General features: G+C 41.9%; 1 protein-coding gene across 1 annotated transcript; it reads right to left on the bottom strand.

The window, feature by feature from the left end:
• Nucleotides 1-271: 271 nt before the first annotated feature.
• On the bottom strand, nt 272-21,507 carry LOC137256082 (inositol 2-dehydrogenase-like). The gene is made up of 9 exons (XM_067793780.1): nt 21,449-21,507; nt 17,547-17,622; nt 10,884-11,116; nt 10,044-10,114; nt 9,057-9,165; nt 8,240-8,364; nt 4,175-4,407; nt 1,334-1,499; nt 272-476 (listed from the first exon to the last, which is right to left on the bottom strand). The coding sequence occupies exons 2-9, from the start codon at nt 17,553-17,555 to the stop codon at nt 355-357; spliced, it is 1,068 nt and encodes a 355-aa protein (XP_067649881.1). The 5' UTR covers nt 17,556-17,622; nt 21,449-21,507; the 3' UTR covers nt 272-354.
• Nucleotides 21,508-21,831: the final 324 nt, after the last annotated feature.

Raw genomic sequence — 21,831 nt, 5'->3', positions numbered from 1 at the left:
GAAATTTATAAAATGCAATAAAATCCATGGGGTTTGACGGATACGAAAGAACCTGTGTCGCTACTGGCACTTTCAAGCCTCCGCAAACAGTTCATGCTGCAAGTGGTTTCACATACCCGTGAAGAAATGGGCTCAGAAACCGTGTTTGTCGAGTAACGGGTTCAGATGGTCAGGCTCGCTGACGAACCCAGTCTGAGTCTACGCTACAGGAACAACTTTAGCATTAGGGATAAATAAAACGGAATTAGTACAGAAAAAACAGTTTCACATATCATTGTAAGTTTGTTTTATTGCATAGATACATGTCCATTATACAGTCGCCATCATTCTGGGTAACAACGATCTCCATGGACATCACGTTTGAGCTCTCGTGGCAACACTGACGACCTTGCCTGTCCTCACAGAGTCCTCACACAGCTTGGCTAGCTCCAGACTCTGTATACACTCCTCCGCTGACACCATACAATCCTCACGTCCTGTGGCGTCAAAAATATTAGTGAGTTTCAGATCGAGGCCGCCTTCAAGATTGAAAGAATTATACTGCACCCCCTCCCTCCTCCCCCCCCCCATGGGAGAGAGAGACAGAGAAAGAGAGAGAGAGAGAGGGGGTGGGGGGGGGGGGGGGAGAGACAGAGAGGTAGACAGGTATAGGCCTTTGGAGAGTTAACCTAGAGGCGGACATAGGCCGTGGCAGAGTCAGTGGTAGACATGTTTAGTCCTCATTACAGTCAGTTAATTACTTGTAGACGAGTACGGATCGTGGTACAGTCAGTGGTACACGGGTGTAGACCGAGGTACGGTCAGTAGTAGACACGTGTAGACAGAAGTACAGTCAGTGGGTGGTGGGCGGGTGTAGGCCGTGGTACAGTCAGTGGTAGGCGGGTGTAGGCCGTGGTTCAATCAGTGGTAGGCCGTGGTTCAATCAGTGGTAGACGGAGAAAGACCGTAGTACAGTCAGTGGAAGACGGGTGCAGTACAGACACAGATGGTTATAGGTAGTGGTACCGTCAGTGGTAGGAGGGTATACATCATGATACAGTCAGTGGTAGGAGGGTATACAACATGATACAATCAGTGGTAGAGGTGTATAGGCCGTCACACTGAACACCCGGGTTCGATTCCCCAGATGGTTATAAAGTGTGAAGCCAGTGAAGTTACTGCTCTTCTATATATTGCTGGGGAGGTGGGGTAACCTAGTGGTTACAGGTATCGCAGATGACCCGGGTTCGATTACCAAATGGGTATAACTTTTGAAGCCCATTTCTGGTGTCCCCCGCCGTGATATTTCTGGAATATTGCTAAATGCGACGTGGAACTGTTCTCTGTCACTCACCGTGAACAACATCGATGAAGTGCCGTACAATCCTGGCATAGCTTGAGCTCCACCGCTCGATGAACGACTCCACCAGGTTGTCATCCACACAGCCATTTGCATCCCAAGTCTCTACCTCCGACTTCCTGTAGGTTTTAGATATTGCCATCTTCTTTGAACCCAGAACCTAACACAGAAATACATACACTGAACAGCAAAAAAACCCGCAGGTTTCGACAAAACGGAAATCTCATAAAAGTAAGCGTTCATGTTATGTTTTCAATTAATAATCTGACAAAAGAAAGCAACAAAAAAAACCCCCAAGAAACAAAGAAATAAGCATACACAAAAAAAACCAATTGCGTTTCATTTGATGTTCATTGTACCGGGATAACTGGAACGGGTGGGTAAAGAGTTGAAACCGGATGCCCATCACATTACCCGGACCCACTTTGATCACGTGAGTAATAAATAAAAAATTCATTGCATGTATCTGTCCTTGTGCGCGATGTGACGGATTCCAAATATTTCTCAAATCCACCTAATCTCGGCCATGATTGGCTTTTTAAGGGAAATAACTCGCTACCAGTATTACATTGGCTATCCGGGTCGGGTCGACATGAATAGGGGGTCACGGTACCCGGGTAGTAATTTTGGACTCCTCAGAACTTTTCTAACTGCTAATTCAATCACAAATAACCTAATATTTACTGCACCCGAAATCTGGTGTATTCTTTATTGAGGGCCTGGAATTTACCGAACGCGGAACTATATCTTTACTGTATCTGGAATCGGGAATTTCTGCTTGTTTGTTCGTTTCTGCGTTGCTTAACTTGGCACTCGGCAATATCTACAGATATGAAAGTAATTGAGTCTGGATCTGATAATCCAGTGGTCGCCTGCCGCCTGTCAGCCTGTTATGGTTTGCTGAAGACAAATTCTAACATCATCACAGCTTGGTACTTGCAACACTAAAAAAAACAACGGGTATTTACCCGCGAAGATCCGGGGTAGAAAAGGCCTTCAGCAACCCATGCTTGCCATAAAGGTAAATGCTTGTCGTAAGAGCTGACTAACGGAATCGGGTAGTTGACACGTCATCGGTTCCCAATTGCTCAGATCGATGGTCATGCTGTTGATCGCTGGATTGTCTGGTCCAGACTTGATTATTTACAGACTGCCGCCATACAGCTGGAATACTGCTGAGAGCGGCGTAAAACTAAACTCGTTCACTCACTACTGTAGCCTGCACCAGCGTATTATAATTAGCGTTGGTCCTTAGACCGAAGCTGACTTAAAATCACCTGGACCCACTGCTTTTGTTTTCTGTAGGGAGTTCTGGCCGACAGCTTTCTAATCCCCAATAACTAAGAGTATTATTTCTATATAAAATATCAGGACCTACACATTCTGATCAGGTCCCCAAACGTATTATGGCTCTGGTTCCCTAGGGCCTGCAGTTCTTCGGGGTTAAAGGCAAACGCTGGTCTGAACCAAATATTTATTGTAATCGGCACCTGCTATTTACTGTGCTCGGCACCTATTATTTACTGTACTAGGCACCTACTAGTAGTATACTGAGTAAAAAAACTTTACATTATTTCTTCAGGGCACTACTAAAGAACAAGCGATGGTAAGATGGTTAAACTGTTATTATTTCATTGCTGAGATCTGTGTGATGTACTCCATACACTGACAATGACACAATCAGTTCCATTAGGCTACACCGCCGTTCCAAAACATGAGAATACAGAATGTCAAGACACAAGAAAAAAATGTCGAAATTTCTCAGTTCAATACTGTGTATGGCCACCCCGCGCATTCACCACTGCCAAACACGGTCTCCTCATTGACTGCCTGATGCTTGTGAACATATGTTTGGGGATTCTGCACCATTGCTCTTGCAAGGCAGCGTCAAGTTCCTGCAAATTCTAAGCCCACGAAGCCTTCACCCAAGTGCATCCCAATCATGCTCTATTGGCTAGAGGTCAGGGGACCTCGATGACCAGTCCATGCAGCTAATTCCAGCGTCAATATTGGTCCAAGATATGGACGTCGAGAATGGAGATTGGCAGCCCGCAACCGATTTCGAATGGTCTGTGAGGACAGTCGACCTCTAAACATCTCAGCCCTGGTTCGTGTAGCCGACAGAAATCTGTCACGTAGATGACGTAGGACGATTTGACGGTCTTCTGCTCGTGACGTCACACGTGGACGACCCGACCTTGGGCGATCAGAAGTGGTGCCAGTTTGTTGTAGACGACCTCGCAAATCATACACAGTACGAGGCTGCATCCCATTGCTCTTGCGACGTCAATAGATGATCTTCCTCCTTGCAACATGCCAACAGCACGTTCACATTGCATATTTGACAACCGTGGCATTGAAAACATTTTTTTTAGCAATTCTTGAGGCCAATGCAAACACAAACAAATGAAGAAACCTTCGATGTGAAGATCACGTGATCGACAGCACGTGCAAAACCTGATTTGTCACTAACGTCATTTGCACGACGAGTGGATGGGTTTCAGTGGGTTTTGCTAACGTTTTTCTAGAGAACGGGAATCCATTTAGGATACATAGAAGTATCATCAGAGAAAAGTATTCATTTTTTAAAATATTACATTTTGTGAAGTTTCTTTTTCCACTCAGTATATTTACGGTGGCCGGCACCTACCACTAGTATTTACTATACTAGGCACCTACCACTAGTATTTACTGTACTAGGCACCTATTAGTAATATTTACTGTTCTAGGAACCTACTAGTAGTTTTTATTGTACACGGCACCTACTACTAGTATTTTCAGTGCCTAGCACCTACTTCTAGTATTTATTGTACCCGGCACCTGGTTTAACTGTACCTGAAAGTGTTGATCGTATCCATATGTGACCTCCCGACCCGCCATTATGTTAGCCAGCACCCCGCTTGGGAAGGTGAGTACGATGTTAGTGATGTCATGGTCGTCACTCGCCTCGTAGTCGTCGGCGTACGCTGAGGTGTTGCTCCCACATACATACACCGACAGCGGTCTCTCCCCAATAAACCAGCACACGTAGTCCAGCATATGAACACAACTGTCCACATATATGCCGCCTGTAGGGATATACAACTCCTTGTACCATTGAAATATACGGCTGTATACACATGTAGAACTGATTACAAACCTATATGTCTCCTTTCTTCGGATAAAGGGTGTCTTACGTGTCTACAGTTACACAGTCAGGATGAACGTGTCGCATCTGTTCTCATGTATATACCCCCTTGCTCAGAATAAATGCGTCCTACCTGTATACAATTATATATCCGTTCTCAAATACACCCCCCTGCTCAAAATTAAAAAATGCTCAAAATAGATAGATAATATTTGCAGACAGGATAAAATAGATATAAATAGATAGATAAACAGATAGAGACAGAATGACAGAGACATTAAAGATAGATACAGACGGAGGTAGAGATCGAAAGATGTTATACATATTCAAAGGTAGAAAGGAGATACAGATAGATCAATGGGATAGACAGAAGGATAGAAAAACCTATAGATGCATTAATCTACTTAAATTCATTGATGGATCGAATTCAATATAGACAGACAAAGACGGGGATAGAATGTTGAGATAGAAAAGACAGAGAAAGACACGACAGAGACAGAAAGATGGAGATAGGATAGAGGTAGAAACATAAAGATAAAGATAGACAAGGACAGAGATCGTATAGGTAGGTGCGTATATATATATAGGTAGATGGGTAGGTAGGTAGGTAGATAGATAGGAAGGTAGGTATGTAGGTAGGTAGTTCCTTGTCATGAGCCGTATTTGATAACACAGCATCTAAAGGTACAATAGATAATTCCCTTGAGTTAACAATATTGCATTCCTGAAGACAGAAACCCTTGCTCAGTAAGCCTGGGGCATTATTATCCTGTTATCGCTCACTCTGATAACGCATGATAACCAAGGAAAGAGGAGATAACCTTTGGCACATCTATCTTAATCTTCCTGCCATGTTATGGTCAGGCATTCTGATGTTATTTAAGATAAACCGGGCGTACAATAGTCGGAGCCACTGATAAACACTATGAAGTTGAAATGACCACAGACGTAATGCCTTATCAGTAGTACAACCAGACATTCGTGTATATCAACAATCAGACATTCATCAATAGCAATATGTAGCCTCAGGAAGCAGTTGTTGTCAAGGAACTTCATAAAAAAACGTCCCCCAAATAGTCTTTCTTACCCTTGTTTGAAATGCAAACATTAAATAATTACAAGCATGGATTGCTGAAGACCAATTCTGGCCAGGAATTCTCGGAACTGAAGGGGTTAAAACGTGATCAACGTGGCGAAGAAATGTTTCCAGCAATAAGAAAAATCGCATAACAAACGTTTTAAAAGAATTTAAAAAAACAACACATTACATGTACACAATTCCTGAAAATATTCTTAAAAATATCACAAAATTGGGAGTGAGTGGGTACTGTTTTACACCGCTTCTAGCAATATTCCAGATATACCACGGCGCGACACACCAGTTGTTTTGCACAGTACTGACGTTACTATTGGCATTTTAAAATTCCTAAAAATTTCAATCTACCACTGAGCGACGTTAGTGAGTGAGATTAGTTTTATGCCGCTTCATGCATTATTCCAGCAATATCACGATGAGGGACACCTCAAATGAGCCTCACACATTCTGCCCATGTGGGAACTGGAACCCGGGTCCTCTGGGTGACGAGTGAACGCTTTAACCACTAGGCTACCCCATCGCCACACCAAAACAGAGAAAGCCTGGATTATTGGTCCTGACATACAGATGTGCATATCTAAACACTTGGAAGATGATGGTTATTGTTCATAATGATCAAAGATCAGTTTCGAATGATGTTCAATCGAATAAGCAGGACGAACTGGGGGCTATGAAAAAATATATGACAAAAAAAAACGATGTTAGGGTCAGGTAAATTATTTTGCACTGTCAATAATTTCTTGACTTCAAGTGAGAAGAAAATACAAAGTTGGGATCGTATGAAACATGAATATATTTATACAAGCCAATGCAAGCTATGCTAATAAAAAGCAGCCGCAGGCTTTCCACATATACAAGAAACCTCCACCCTGCCCAGAGACGTTTGTATCAGTTCGACTATTTCATTAGCTTGATGAATCACAGACAGACCGATGACGCAAAGGTTTCTGATGGACTGTACATAGTGGAGGTTAGGTGAAATAGGGTTTAACGTCGTACTAAAGAATGGTTCGCTCGTATACAGATGTGTGTGTGTGGCTGTATGTACTCGACAAGAAGCTGGTTTATAGTGCAAGCTCACTGAGACACCATGTTGAAGTCAAGCATGAATACCCCTCTCAGATATATTATAGCGACTCCGAATCACCAGTCCCTGTTTACCCATACTGCCGAGCATCAAGCTGGGTACAAGTATCCTTTTTGACGTTGTAGATAATGGAACAGCATTGATGTTAGACATAACAAACTGTACGCCATTGCATGATGGATCCTTCACAGAAGATCGAGATGGGCATTGGGAGATGTTCTGTTTCCTTAGGCAAGTGAGTTTGTTCACAATTTCCTCTGTTCACCAACAGTGAATGGGTACCCGGTGGACATAACAATTCTAGGCCATCCTTTCGAAGTTAAGGTGCCAACCACTGTAACCTATCCAAGACTCTGTGACCAAAGTTGTTCAGCTTCAATTGTTTTGTGACCTAGGTACTGTACACAAATACACACTTAACACCAACTAATACTTGTCTCATGGAGGCTTCTCTTTCTACTCGTCATATTTTATTACATCATACCTGTTTTTAGTTCAGTCAGGAATAAAATCTGTTTATAATTATTCTGTCCATTGTAATTGCACAGTCTTGTAAATGCGACTCAGAGCTCTGAGCAATTTTGTTGTTAATAGTTAAAATTCTTGGTACCAGTCATCTACAAATGTATATAAACATGTGTGGCCCTCCATGTTCATTTGAACAGAACTACAATTTTGAGAACCAGTTTCCCTTATCCCTTCACATATAAAATAACACATTAACGAACTTATCTTACATTTTATTGAAAAATATAAGATACTCTTGAAAGCTTCAGTGATGTATGGACCTGAAACAGTGTTTCGGACCAGAAGACTCATTCCCTATCATTACGAGAGGTTGAAGGCGATAAAGAGTGAAGAATTCTTCAACTTTACATTTATTTATGTTTGCAGATTGGTTTTTTTAAAAATATTGATATGTTTTGAAAGCTGTAACTTCAGCTGAGAGCATCTTGTCGACAATTGGAAAACAACGAAAATTATTCCATTGCAAGATGTGTTATGATCTTCATAAGTTAATCAGTATTATCCCTGTGAGACATCTTGAAAGAGCCACGTTTGTGATCAAGGGCTCTTTCAGAAACAAACTAGTTTGTCATTGGTTTGTACTCGCTGAACGGTTGAAATAACCCCCGGAAAGTGAACTGAGATTAGGTTTTAACGGAACTAACTTGTGGCTAAATTCACCTTGACAGCTGAGGAACATACTGTGCGGTATACGAACATTCGGTAAAGTGACATCTTATTTTGCACTCACGGGTGATAAATTCTAACACGTATGACACTTGAGTTCATGCATGGCTGTATTGATACCATGATGTTTAATCATTATAATGATGATCTAGTGCATTCGTATGTGTTGGTGGTAATCGGTTGGGCATGACATTACAGGATGGTTAGGACAGAGCGGCTTGAAGTGAGTGAATGAGTATTGTTTTATGCCGCTTATATTCCACCAGCTTGAAACGGAGTGAGGTAGAGGGACTTTTTGTTAACTACGTTCGGGGAAGTGTTCTAGCTAACGGCTCCAATCCGACTTCTTTCACTTTTGTGTTAACAGGGACATGCGCAGTGACACGATGTACGTACCGGATGTTTTGATGTAGCTGATCGGGACGTGCTTGTCCAGGCTGAGCACAGTGACGCTTCGGAGACGGCCGAGCTCGCCATCTTCTTTCATCTTGTGGATCCGGGTAAGATCAGGGTCAAATCGCCTTACGAGAAACATTCAATCCAGAATCAGTGAGGAGGTAGGATCAGGGGACGGACTACCACTGATATGACGATGTAAGGGACCGTTCATAATTTATGGCCACTAGGGGAATGATAATTATTTTATGGGTTGAGGGTGGGAGGAGCGGGCACTTGCTTTGTACATTAATTGTAGAGGGGAGGGGTGTTCAACCACATTGTACATGTAACTCCATAAACATCATCGTCACCCCTCGCCAACAGTCTAATGTGTGTGGGTGAAGTAAACATTCCTTGTTGCGTCCATAATAATCGAAATTACTCATAATCACACGGTCTGAATATTGTAGCTGTTAACAAAAGAACAAGTGCAACATTGAATGCGGATGTTTTACATTACAAATTTGAAAACAGTTAGTGATTACGTAACAGAAAGTTGTATGGCATTGTTGTATTAAAGTAAACGTTGTATTAAGTAAATATATATATTGTATTATGTAATTGACACAATTATTCTTTCAAATAACAAAACACAAGAAAAGACGAGACTCTTGTTTATCTATCCACTTGTCTGTCTATCCATTTATGTATATATCTCTACCTTTGTCTATCCATCCACCTATCAATCTACCCATCATTCATACTGACATATATCACCTGTCTGTTTGTCTATCATCCATAAGCATGGGTGAGATGTGTCGCGCAAACGACTCACCTGTTGAAGGCACAGAGGAGATTCTTGCCGCTCTTCCTTGCTGCGTCATAGCAGGACCGAACACCTTGCTGCGTCAGTGCCAAGGGCTTCTCGCAGAACACGTGCTTCCCTGCAGCAGACCAGGACAATGATTCCTTCATTACGCGCAAGGGATTCATTGCACACATGACAGTGTGGACAGAAGCAGGCAGACACTAAGCATAACACACACGTCCATGCAGATTTACACAATCACTTCATTCACGGACATCTTAAATAACCATGCTGCGACGAAAGGCACCGAAAGAATGCATTGAACTCAATAGATCTTCCTAACAAGATATGTACCTACTGCTACGCATGTAAGCGAGACGTAGGGCACAGGTCATTCCGAAGCTAATTATGACATGTACTTAACCGGTTTCATTCTGTATACATTCAAACTGGACGGAATGGTCTAGGAGTGAATTGGTGGGGGTTAGACGTAACGTTTACGATCTATACGCTTAGGAAGCGACGTCAGCGTACGTGTGTATACTTTTGGTGCGTGTCTGCTCGTGGAATGTGTGTGTGTGTGTGTTTGTGTGTGTGTGTGTTTGTGTGTGTGTATCTTGTTGCTTTGGGTGGTGTCTCTGTGTTTGCACCAACAGACGTGCCTGTGGTTGCTTCTGCTAGTCCCCAGCAGGAACTACCATTGTTAAACGTCTTTTGGTATAACGGAGCCGGGGTTCGAACCACCGACCTTTCGCGCTCCGGGCAGACGCTCTACGGAGGCGGTCGAATCTGTAACAAAGGAATCAATGTCAGTCGGGTTACTATAGTCTTGACCAGGTCCCGTTTTACAAAGTGATCGTAGCTCTACGGTGATCGTAACTTAAACATAGACTTACGACAGTCGTAGCGCTACGATCGCTTTGTGAAACCGAGGCCTGTCTGTATGTTAATTATAATGCGTCTATAATGGACCTCCGGAATAGATGATAGTGGATCCTGCTTGAGGAGACATACCTGCCTGGAGAGCCTTCTTTGTTGTTTCTTCATGGAATGTCGAGGGCGTGCATATGAGTACAGCATCTATGCTGTTAAAACAAAACAAACAAATGTTTAATTTAATTAAATTATAATATTTGTGCTTACCAGGAGTAAATTATCGTATCGTGTACAAGTAATTTTTTGTTGTTTAACGCCGCACAAAGTTCACAATATCCTTATATAGTCGCCTCTCATGACAATCATGGGTTGGTGAAGACCAGTTCTAGCCCTGCTGGTTTTAAAATGTATTAATGATGTTTTTGAATATTTTCCGGTTTAATTACGACGTTATTAAAAACCATAAACATGTAGAACACAGATACAAATGTCTGGGACATGAGGGAAGCATCATTATGTGAATGATTTATGCTAATTAATTTAAACCATGATTATGAAATCGAATGCCCCATTATTCAAACAAATGTATTTAGAGAGGGCGCAAGAGGTTGCTTTTTTCAGGCTGATGTGCAAGTATCCAACACACAGACACAACATAAAACAAACAAAAAAAACAAAAAAAAACAACAAACAAGCAAACTAACAAACAAAAAAACCCGCGATATTTGGGCCATTTGTTGCATTGTCGAAAGGTTACACTGCCATCACGTTTTCAAGGCCAAAAGTGTCGCGTTGTCGCATTGTCGCCCAATAGATGTCTGAAAAAGGCCTAATATGCGCTCGGTTCATTTTGCTTCTTCTAGCGACAGCGACAACGCCACAGTGTCCCTTCTCCGATTCCATGGGATATAGCTAACGAACTGACGTAAAACAGCATCTCTCTTACGTTTCAACAAGAGGAACTGTGAACAATCCTACCAGGGATCCTTAAAAACAACGTCGGCTTCTTCCGTGCTTAACACCATCGTTGTCTCCGCTAAACGATACTTCCTCACGAGGTGATGCAGGTCTCCCTGTACCGCCGTGACGTCCACGAGGTAGCGGATACACACATCCTCTTGGTCCAACAGATTCTGAAGATGTACCTTACCGATACGGCCAAGGCCAAACATGGCCATGTTGACAGTACCACCGATACCATTCTCATACTCCTGAAGCAATACCGGAAGAAAAACCAAACCGTCAACGTCAATATATTAATGGTCACGATTATCTGCTGACACGGATTTATCTGGGCCTATGTGTCTGTGTGCGTCTGTAATGTCCGTGCGTGTGCGTGTGCGTGTGTGTCTAGCTCTGGCATTGCCCACTGCATCATGTTTAGTCCAAACGCCGTGAAGCGAACTTGGAATGTTAGCTTGTTACGCTCATTTCTTTTTTTATACAGTGCTGAAATCCCGATAGTGATAACATATACCCTATTTGTTTTTAGCGGTAGAGTCCCACATGCCTAGATGGAGATACTCAAATGACTGTTCGCCTGTACAGAACTGAAATAAAGAGACATTAATGTATTGCTGCCCCGTGTATGTACCACTGGCAGGCTGACAGGTACACAAACTCAGTCGAGAACTCAAGCGTGTTCAAACTTTTACTCAAACGTTCTCGTGACACATAAACAACAAGCAGAATCAGTGTCGAAAGATTACTACCGCGAAAGAAATGTCATTAAAAGGACAGACCGTTGTTTATGGATATGGAAACTATTGACGGTCCATAAGAACAGTGCACCTTGCATGTGCAAATGATTAAGTGAGTGAGTGAATTGAGTTTTACGCCGCACTCAGCAATATTCCAGCTATATGGCGGCGGTCTGTAAATAATCGAGTGTGAACGATCCAGTGATCAACAACATGAGCATCGATTTGCGCAACCGGGAACTGATGACATGTGAGAACCAAGTCAGCGAACCTGACCACCCGATTCCCTTAGTCGCCTCTTACGAAAATCATAGTCGCCTTTGCAAATGATTAAAAGCACACGAGGAGTTCACAAGGTCAGTAGCGAACGTGTCCAAATTCTACGTTGCTCTGATTCAGAAACTGCCAGACAACTGGATCCACGTGTAGAAACGTTGCCACCCCTGGTCGCTCTGATTTAGAATACAGCCATGTGCAAATTCTCCTCTCGACAACTCACAGGATTTAATTTCCCCTCAAACACACGTCCTTCCTGCGGCTGTGATCCTATCTCAAGTCATAATGTCCTACCTCCAAAACGACCCCCTTTTAGAACACGTGCTCTGATGTAACGTTCACCTTTGAGCAAAGAGACAAGTCTAATATTTGTTTGGCTTATCACTAGCCTCTAAATTCCTCATTTTGCTCTATATCTTATCACATTAAAGACCACGTTGATTTAGTGCACACACACGCACATGCCATACACCCACATCACGCACACACACAGACGCGCACACACACACACACACCACCACCGCCACGCACCACGCACACACACTCACACACACACACACTCTCTCTCTCTCTCACCTACACACACACACTGTCATTCAATTGATGCTGGGGCATGAAGGAGTAAGTATATTTATCCTGAAACCTGTTTATTCACTACAGTACAATAATGAAGTTGAGATCGATAAATCTTGCCTTCCGTATTACTGATAACCCTTTATCGATGGAACTATCAGAATATGACGAAAGGTTTGTTCCACAGTAAACCATTACATGATTTACATGTACATGTTCGTAGAAATGTATTTCAAGTGTGATGTGCTGTCGTGACAATATATTTGTTTTCGAATATGAATTGATTATTTCATAGAAAAGATTTAAGACAAACACGCACATGGCCAGTCATTAAACATCAATATCGAAATGGACAAATTCAACAAACACGGCAGTTCCTTAGACGTATGTGTATATGCTGTTTTTTAAAATGTATTAACCATGTTTTTGAATATTTTCAGGTTTAATTACGACGTTAAATTATATCGCGGTTTATTAACCTGTTGAGATGAAATTGTAATATTGTTCCCAGTATTGAATATTGCGCGGCATAAGGACATTTTATCTCTAACGCTTGTGTAAATATTTAAAATGGTTTCCTATTACACCATAGCCTCAATTTCTTCTGTAGATACTAAACTAACGGCAAAAACGAAAGTACACAGATTGTGTTTCGTCCAATAAGATAAACATAACAAAAACTATTGATAAAATGGAAAATATATAATGCAGCACACTGCAATGCACGTGTTTTATCAACAAAATGACATAGTAACAATAAACAGTGACGTAGTTATCTACGGTGCTACAAGGTCAAGGCCATTCAACGTAGCTGTCGGCGGGCCCATATACCAGCAGCACAAAGTCGTCTTGCCACGTGGCTGCTGAAGACGTCACCGAGGTGAATATACTCTTAGGGTATTGTGACTCTGGGACATGCAATTCTGGGTCGATCACATGTCTGACCTGTCACAATGAAACGGTTCAACGGCCGAATTATGGTTTGTCTTGTGCAACCCTATGTCCCTGCAATATGGCTGCCGGAAGCACCCATTTGTGATATTCTTGCGGCCCGTTCTCGTCAATCTTGGCATTTTCTCATGAGATTTTTGTCAAGTGATTGTTCAGTGCTCACGACAAACAAAAGGTTAGGCTTGATACCTACTCATGATCGTGCATAGGACAATAATCACAATTTTGCAAGCGTTCGTGCAGAACACAAACAAATGTACAAATGTTTTGGTTGCATTTTGACAAATGAAACATGATGGATGCGCTCTATACAATCGGTGTTTTTCAATACTTTTAAGAATTAGAACGCAAGTTTGGGACTGCAGCAACAGCAACCCCTTTGTTCTTTCTTTTGCTCGTCAGTTTATTCAAACAAACAGTTTTAAAAAATGAAACAAAAAAATCTATGGACTCTATCTGTATATGACATCATACTGAACAAAGCAGAAAATGATATTCGTTTCATTTAAAAAGTCTGAACGATACGCAAAATGTACATTATAACAGTGAAAGTATCCATAGTATAAGATCATTGTGTTTACTGTTATTCAACCGACCTTATTTCGGTTCATTCATTTCATCGGGACACTTGGTTTCAGTGAGAAAAGCCATTTGCTTTTTGTTTCTAAAATGCATAAAGAATTCAGTGATGAATGTGTCCTACGTTGGGATGTCCTAGGGCTAGCATATCTTTCAAGAATAAGGTAGGACACCTATCCTAGACCATAGGATCAAAGTTAGGATATCCTGTGGCTAGGTTCCTTTAGAGAATACCGGCCCATTACTTTACTTCTCTCGTGGACACAGGAAATGCTCCTTCGTGGTTCTGCAGAGTTCCCAGGAAAGGAGAGATAACTAATCCCACAAACATCATCCCTATTACACTCTTAAATACACAAATAAAATTTTCACACCAATATAATTTATAGATTTTTAGATTGCAGAAGGGAATAGAGAAGGGATGCTGGGCGTGAAAGGATCAAGTTACAAAGAAGAGACAAGAAGAGGCCAAAACATATCTCCGCAACCTCTCCAGTTGCGCTGCTGGGTTGACTTCAAAGAAAAAACAAAATGAAAAACAAAAAACCAACCAAGCAAACACCCAAAAGAACAGATGAAAACACTTTTTAAAAAATTATAAAAAAACGTGCCTCATCAAACTTTGAACATATTTAATAACATATATACTCCTAAAGTCACACGCCGTGTATATTTTAATTCCATTAATATGTTTCATTTACATGTGTCCTTGTTTTTTATCTGTATATATACACATGGATATGGCTTTTGTATCATTTCGCAAAATTCCCGCAATATCACGGCAGGGGACAACTGAAATAGGCATTACACATTGTGTTCATGTGGTTAATCGAACACGGTCTTCTAGCGTGAAGAACGACCACAATAACCACTAAGTCATCCTCGATATCTCCAGGATATACGTTCTAACTCTCCTCCATAGTGGCTAGCCCTCACATGTATCTCGACTGTTGTAATCTGAGTGCTATTTACACATGAAAGTAATAGAGCAAATTATATATTCATAGAGAAACTGTACCAGCTGTCATATTCAGTAGATAACACATTTTACGCTTTCTTTTTTTCTTGCTGTAATTACCATGTTTCAGTGTAGAGCTACAAAAATTTTAAAATAATAATTAACTTATATAGCAGATAGTATCCATCTGAGTGCTTGCTCACTGGAATCTGATTACTACTCCGAATAACCCAAGCTACCTCTTAGGCACTAGAAAGCTATAGCCAGATGACTTTATCTGACCGGGTACCCATTTTCTTGCCTAAGGTGAGACCACATGTACCACGTTGTGGGGCATGACTGAAGTCCTGAAAACACTCAAGAGTCCAGGTGTCAAACACGGTCACCCATCAAACGATTACCCGAGCTCGACGGTGCTTATTTTCAGCCGATATGCATACCTACTGACATAGCGGGAAAAGCAATCAACCTTTCCAACAGCAGATGCTTGTGATATAAATTGTATTCTTATATAACACAGATAATCTGGCAGATCCAATACCTAATGCAGACAAGGCCAACGGTGTCCAGATATATAATATATTCTCATTTACGACAGGTAATCTGACATATCCATGATCTAACTCAAACAACGACAAACGTGTCCGGTAAGCATTATATTCTTACATGTCACAGACAATGTGGCAGATCTACCATCTAATGCAGATAAGGACAACCGTGTGTAGATACACGTTATATTTTTTATAACACATGCACTCTTTCAGAGCCACTATCTAAGCTGTGCTCTGACATATATTGTATTCTTTCATACCTCAGATACTCTGACAGATCTACTGTCTAACAACACAGACAAGGACAAACCTGACCGGATGTACGTTATATACTTATAACACAAATAATCTGGCCGATCCACTACCTAACTCAGACAAGGACAATCGTGTAAAGATATACGCTATATTGTTATATACCAGTGAAAACCTGGCAGATCCACAATCTAACCCAGACACACACAGTCATGTAAAGATATACGCTATATTGTTATATACCAGAGAAAACCTGGCAGATCCACAATCTAACCCAGACACACACAGTCATGTAAAGATATACGCTATATTGTTATATACCAGAGAAAACCTGGCCGATCCACAATCTAACCCAGACACACACAGTCATGTAAAGATATACGCTATATTGTTATATACCAGAGAAAACCTGGCAGATCCACAATCTAACCCAGACACACACAGTCATGTAAAGATATACGCTATATTGGTATATACCAGGGAAAACCTGGCAGATCTTCTATCTAACCCAGACACACACAGTCATGTAAAGATACACGCTATATTGGTATATACCAGAGAAAACCTGGCCGATCCACAATCTAACCCAGACACACACAGTCATGTAAAGATATACGCTATATTGGTATATACCAAAGAAAACCTGGCAGATCTTCTATCTAACCCAGACACACACAGTCATGTAAAGATATACACTATATTGTTATATACCAGAGAAAACCTGGCAGATCCACAATCTAACCCAGACACACACAGTCATGTAAAGATATACGCTATATTGTTATATACCAGAGAAAACCTGGCAGATCCACAATCTAACCCAGGCACACACAGTCATGTAAAGATATACGCTATATTGGTATATACCAGAGAAAACCTGGCAGATCCACAATCTAACCCAGACACACACAGTCATGTAAAGATATACGCCATATTGTTATATACCAGAGAAAAACTGGCCGATCCTCTACCTAACCCAGACACACACAGTCATGTAAAGATGTATGCTATAATGTTATATACCAGAGAAAACCTGGCAGATCAATTGTCTAGTGAGTGAATGAGTTTAGTTTTATGCCACACTCAGCAATATTCCAGCTATATGACGGTGGTCTGTAAATAATCGAGTCTGGAAAACACAATCCAGTGATCAACAACATGCATGAGCATCGATCTGCGCAATTGGGAACCGATGACGTGGCAACCAAGTCAGCAAGCCTGACCACCCGATCCCGTAAGTCGCCACTTACGACAAGCACAGCACGCCTTTTATGACAAGCATGTGTTGCTGAAGGAATATTCTACCCCGTGACCTTCACGGGTCGGATCCACTACCTAACCCAGACACACAATCGTGTCCAGATATACGCTATATTGTTATATACCACAGAAAACCTGGCAGATCCATTATCTAACCCAGAAACACACAACCGTGTCCAGACATACTCTATATTGTTATATACCACAGAAAACCTGGCAGATCCACTATCTAACTGTGTCCGGATAAAAATTACAGTCTAATATAACACAGATAATCTGGTAGATCCTCGAGCATGCATTTACACATATGGGTGCATAACGAGAAATCGAACACAGACATCAATGTACATGTATATGGAGTCAAGGGGGGTTTCCGGTATATCCAGTGCGCATGTATTATGAACAAATGCAATGTCTGACAAAATAGAGGCCACCAAAGTGCAGTGTATCATATATATGATATGTTTAGTATATTTACTTAAAATAGTCACGCTGACTACAGTGCTACCGAACTCAAGCGACGACACAAATAAACACTCACGGTCGACATGACGAGTCTGTTTCACCCGGACAGCCAAGGAAGGACTGTTGCCTCGCAAACGTAGGCCGTTTGATATCTGTTGACATCAAGAGATAAACAGGTGCAAATGACAAGCTGTAGTGCATGTGTGGTTTATCCTCATTGGTAGTTGGTGGTTGTTTGATTAGAGGGGCGGGTAGGGTGGAGGGGATGAGAAAATGGATACAGGTGTGGAAAGATGTGGAAGCTGGGACAGTGTCATGGAGGGAAAAAAGGAGATTGTCTGTTTGTTTGCTGCTTAACGCTACACTCTGCAGTACTCCAGCTTTATGGCGTCGGTCTGGTAATAATCGTGTTTGGATAAGCTGATCACCGTCAGGAGGATAGATCTACGCCATTAGGAGCCCATGACACGTGAACCAGAGACCCTGATCGCCCGATCCTCTCAGTCGCCTCTTACCACAAGCATGGCTAACTGAAGACGAAGCCGATGTTCACGGGTACATTATTGATGGGACACATGTATAAAAATTAAGCGCATTAATATGGGTAACACTGAACATTTCTACCCCGGGTCTTTGTGTGTCAGATGGATAGATGGGAGAGAGAGTGGCTAGGGGAGGTGGAACAGACGGAATTCAGCTGTTTCAGCGTGTAGGCTGATGAAAGGGTGGGTGAATGGGGAGGGTGTGTGTGTGTGTGTGTGTGTGTGTGTGTGTGTGAGGGGGGGGGGGGGGGCATTGAGTAGGTGAGGTGACATTCTGCTTCAACATACGACGCAACGTTTCTCTACAGCGTTAGGTTAATCAATAGAATTACTACTTTCCTAGGGCTCCCAGCTTCGAAAGGTTATAAGTCAAACTGCGGGTAGCCAAAGACAATAATATTGTGTACTCACAAGTTCAACGAAACAAAAAAAAACCGCGTTACGGTCGACTGAATTTTATAAACATATATAATTTTATAAACAAGAAGTCCTGTAAATCTGACCTAAAATTTTAAGTCACACTCTAAATACTTTCAATGCGCCGGGTGTTCACGAGTAATCTGTGTCAAGGGACGTTTCAATGGTAGTTGTTGTGGGGCTCTCCTCAGTGAACCTTTCGACCACGTTGGTCCTCTGTGTACATTTTTGCATTAAGTATAGCTCAGCAAAGTCAGGATCCAAACTGTCCGACCGTTCTGTTTGTATGTAAGGTCGTTCTGTTTGTGTGTACGACCTTTCTGTAGATCTGTACGATTGTTTCTTTGTGTATACGACGGTTGTCTGTGTGTTAGACCGTTCTGTCTCTGTGTTCGACCGTTCTACCTGTGTGTACGGCCATCCTGAATGTGTGTTGTATGTACGAACGTTCTGTCTGTGTTTACGGCCATTCTGTCTGTGTGTACCACCGTTCTGCGTATGTGTTGGACCGTTCTGCCTGTGAGTACGACCGTGCTAATCTTATTAATTACATCACAACAGTGATAGTGATAAAACAGCATGTCTGGCTAGTGGGGAAAAATGTTCACCTGTCACCTACGTGCACATAAATCCATGCGTGTGGGGGTTTATGTTAAAAATGTCAGTGCTACATTACTGTATAGTATGCTGGATTTAGTAGTTCATGACCGTACAGTTTTATCAAGAACTGCGCTTAGGGATGCAAATCCCCTAAACCATGTTCATTTGGATGGATATACTGTCATCAGATATTCTAGGTTCAACGTCTGTGTCGACATTATCCGTCTAAAAGTATATGACGACTGGTGCCGATGTTGTGCTGTAGAGTTAATGGCTCACGTTTAAAGCGCCCGCTCGTCAGGTGCGATTCCCCACATGGGAACAACGTGTGAAGCTCTTCTCTGGTAACCCCCGCTGTGACTCCGAGGGAATATTGCTAAATGCGGCGTAAAACCATACTCAATCACTCCTTCTGTCAGGATTTTCCCTCAGTTATCTCAACATGGAGGAAACATTCTGCCACAAGTCGAAGGTAACTTCCAAGATTTTCCCGTCGACTATTCTTTTGACCTCTTTCAGCTTGAAATATATATTTTAATTTTGTTACGTTTAACTTGTCGTGTGACCAAATATACGTTCATATGCGCTAAGATCACCTAATACTTTAGTAGAGGGTCATATTCGTTTTCCCCTTCATTTCTTTCTTTATTTATTTTCGACCCGTGAATATCCGGAATTGATGTTCAGTAATCCACACTTGTTTTAAGAGGAGCCGACTTTGCTGACTTGGTTGGCACATGGCATTGTCTCCTTAACTGCGTTGATCTATGATCATGAGATCCATAGATGATTGTCTGGTGCAAACCGATTGTTTACAGACCGCCGTCATATAGTCGGAATATGCTGAGTGCGACGTTAACAACAAACAAATAAACACATCCCCGATGCCCTTCTTTGAGAATTCTGTGAAACCTGACGCTCATATATAGAAACGATATCCCCTTCACTCCTCACTTACAATGCGCCATAGTGCTGTGGTAAGCGTCTGCCTACCACGCCTGAAGGCCCAGGTTCGATCCCCGGTGGAGGTACCTAGGTTTGTGTACCGGGTGGACAAGGTACTTAAATCCACATTGCTTCTGGTCACCCAGTCATACTAGCGGAACCCGTGAGGACGTGCTGCAAATATGAGTGATCGGTTCTTTGCGCATAACAGGCAACATGACGGTATTTTCCCCAGGGAGTTCAAAAGTATCGCATCATGCCATATGGCGTCCCGTATCAGTAATAACAATGTAGGTAGCGCTGTGAGCAGGTATAATGTTCCTGGATATGAGCGCCATATAAGTGAACTATAGCTATTACTACAATTATAACTATTACTAATATTATTACTATAACTAATACTATTACCATTATTAACACTATCACTGTTACTGTTACTATTACTAATACTATTCTGTAACCAATACTAATACTATCACTGTTACTATTACTATTACTGTAACTACATGTAATACTATTACTATTACTAATACTAATACTATTGTTACAGGTTTGGTTATTTAGACGGTTGCATTTGTAAAATTAGACTACCCTGCCGCTCCACTTCAAAGGCCTACTGGTTTGAATGTTCGCTCGTCACTACTACATTGTGTGAAGCCCATTTCTGATGTCTCCGTCCGTGGTGTTGCTGGAATATTGCTAAAAGCGCGTAAAACTAAACTAAACTCACTCAAAAGACGTTTACAGATAATGTGTCTAACACATCAATACTGTATCATTCATATTATTACCACGTCATCTTTAGGTACTTGAAATCATCTTCTGAATGAAATAGGTTAATTTGATCTGAATAATCGATGAACAATGTCCTAAGGACATGTTTGTTGTCAAGGTTATCCAAGCTTATCCAGTATGCATGCATTGAGACTGTCCCTCAAAAGGTCACACTGACCTGTCTACAATACACTTATCAGGGGAGACCATTCGAAAATTCTTGAAATGTTCGTTGCCTCTATGTTCTCTTTGTGTAACAATTCAGTGAGGTCAAAGTGTTGTTTACATTCTTGTTAGGCGAAAGTGTATATATTTGGATTACGTCTCCAGCGTCCTTTGACAATATTCAAAACATCCCACCCCACATGCACGATGTCACATCAGTAACCCGAGAAATCGCATAAGGATAGAATGTCTGAAATACATTCTACCAGTGTTATCAAACATTTAATCATGTTGCTACCTTCTGTTAAAAGTGAATGCAAAATAAAACATTTTGGATAAAACACTCTGAACTTGATTCACTGGTTGGGCTAAGAATATTCTAGAAAAGCATACAACCTCCGCTTACCTGTTTTTATCAATATACAAACACAATCGGGCGAATTGAACTGAGCGCCAAATGTATAGTTTACGAATTATCAACCACGATTACATGTTTGCGAGATTTCCTTCTGAAATTCAGTCCATATCAACCTACCTCGGTATCTCTACAGAGACAGCTACCCAGTGACTGACGCCACTTCGCAAAGTCTGGTCTGGTCCCCGGGCTGTACTGCGCTGGCGCTCAAGCAGCAATAACCCAGCCTGGTTCCCTGGATCTGTTGCGCCTGCACTCTGACTCTCAGCGTCGGACAGACGCCGGCCCCGGCCAGGGAACCAGGCTGGAGATTTTCCAGCGATTCAGTCTACCTAGCCGGTGTCACGTGAAACCGTCCTGCTGCACGGCGGTGCTATCAATGGACATTATAACATTCACTGGTATCAATTAAAAGAGTTCCGTGTGTCTGTTTCCAGAGAAGAATTATGCTGACGTGCGAAATTAGGCCGTTTCATCCGAACTCATGCAGACAAGAAATGGCC

The sequence above is a fragment of the Haliotis asinina genome, chromosome 11 (genome assembly GCF_037392515.1).
Source record: "Haliotis asinina isolate JCU_RB_2024 chromosome 11, JCU_Hal_asi_v2, whole genome shotgun sequence".
Classification (NCBI taxonomy): Eukaryota; Metazoa; Mollusca; class Gastropoda; order Lepetellida; family Haliotidae; genus Haliotis; species Haliotis asinina.
Note: the sequence above shows the minus strand (reverse complement) of the source record. Positions and strands in the feature narration are given on the sequence as shown.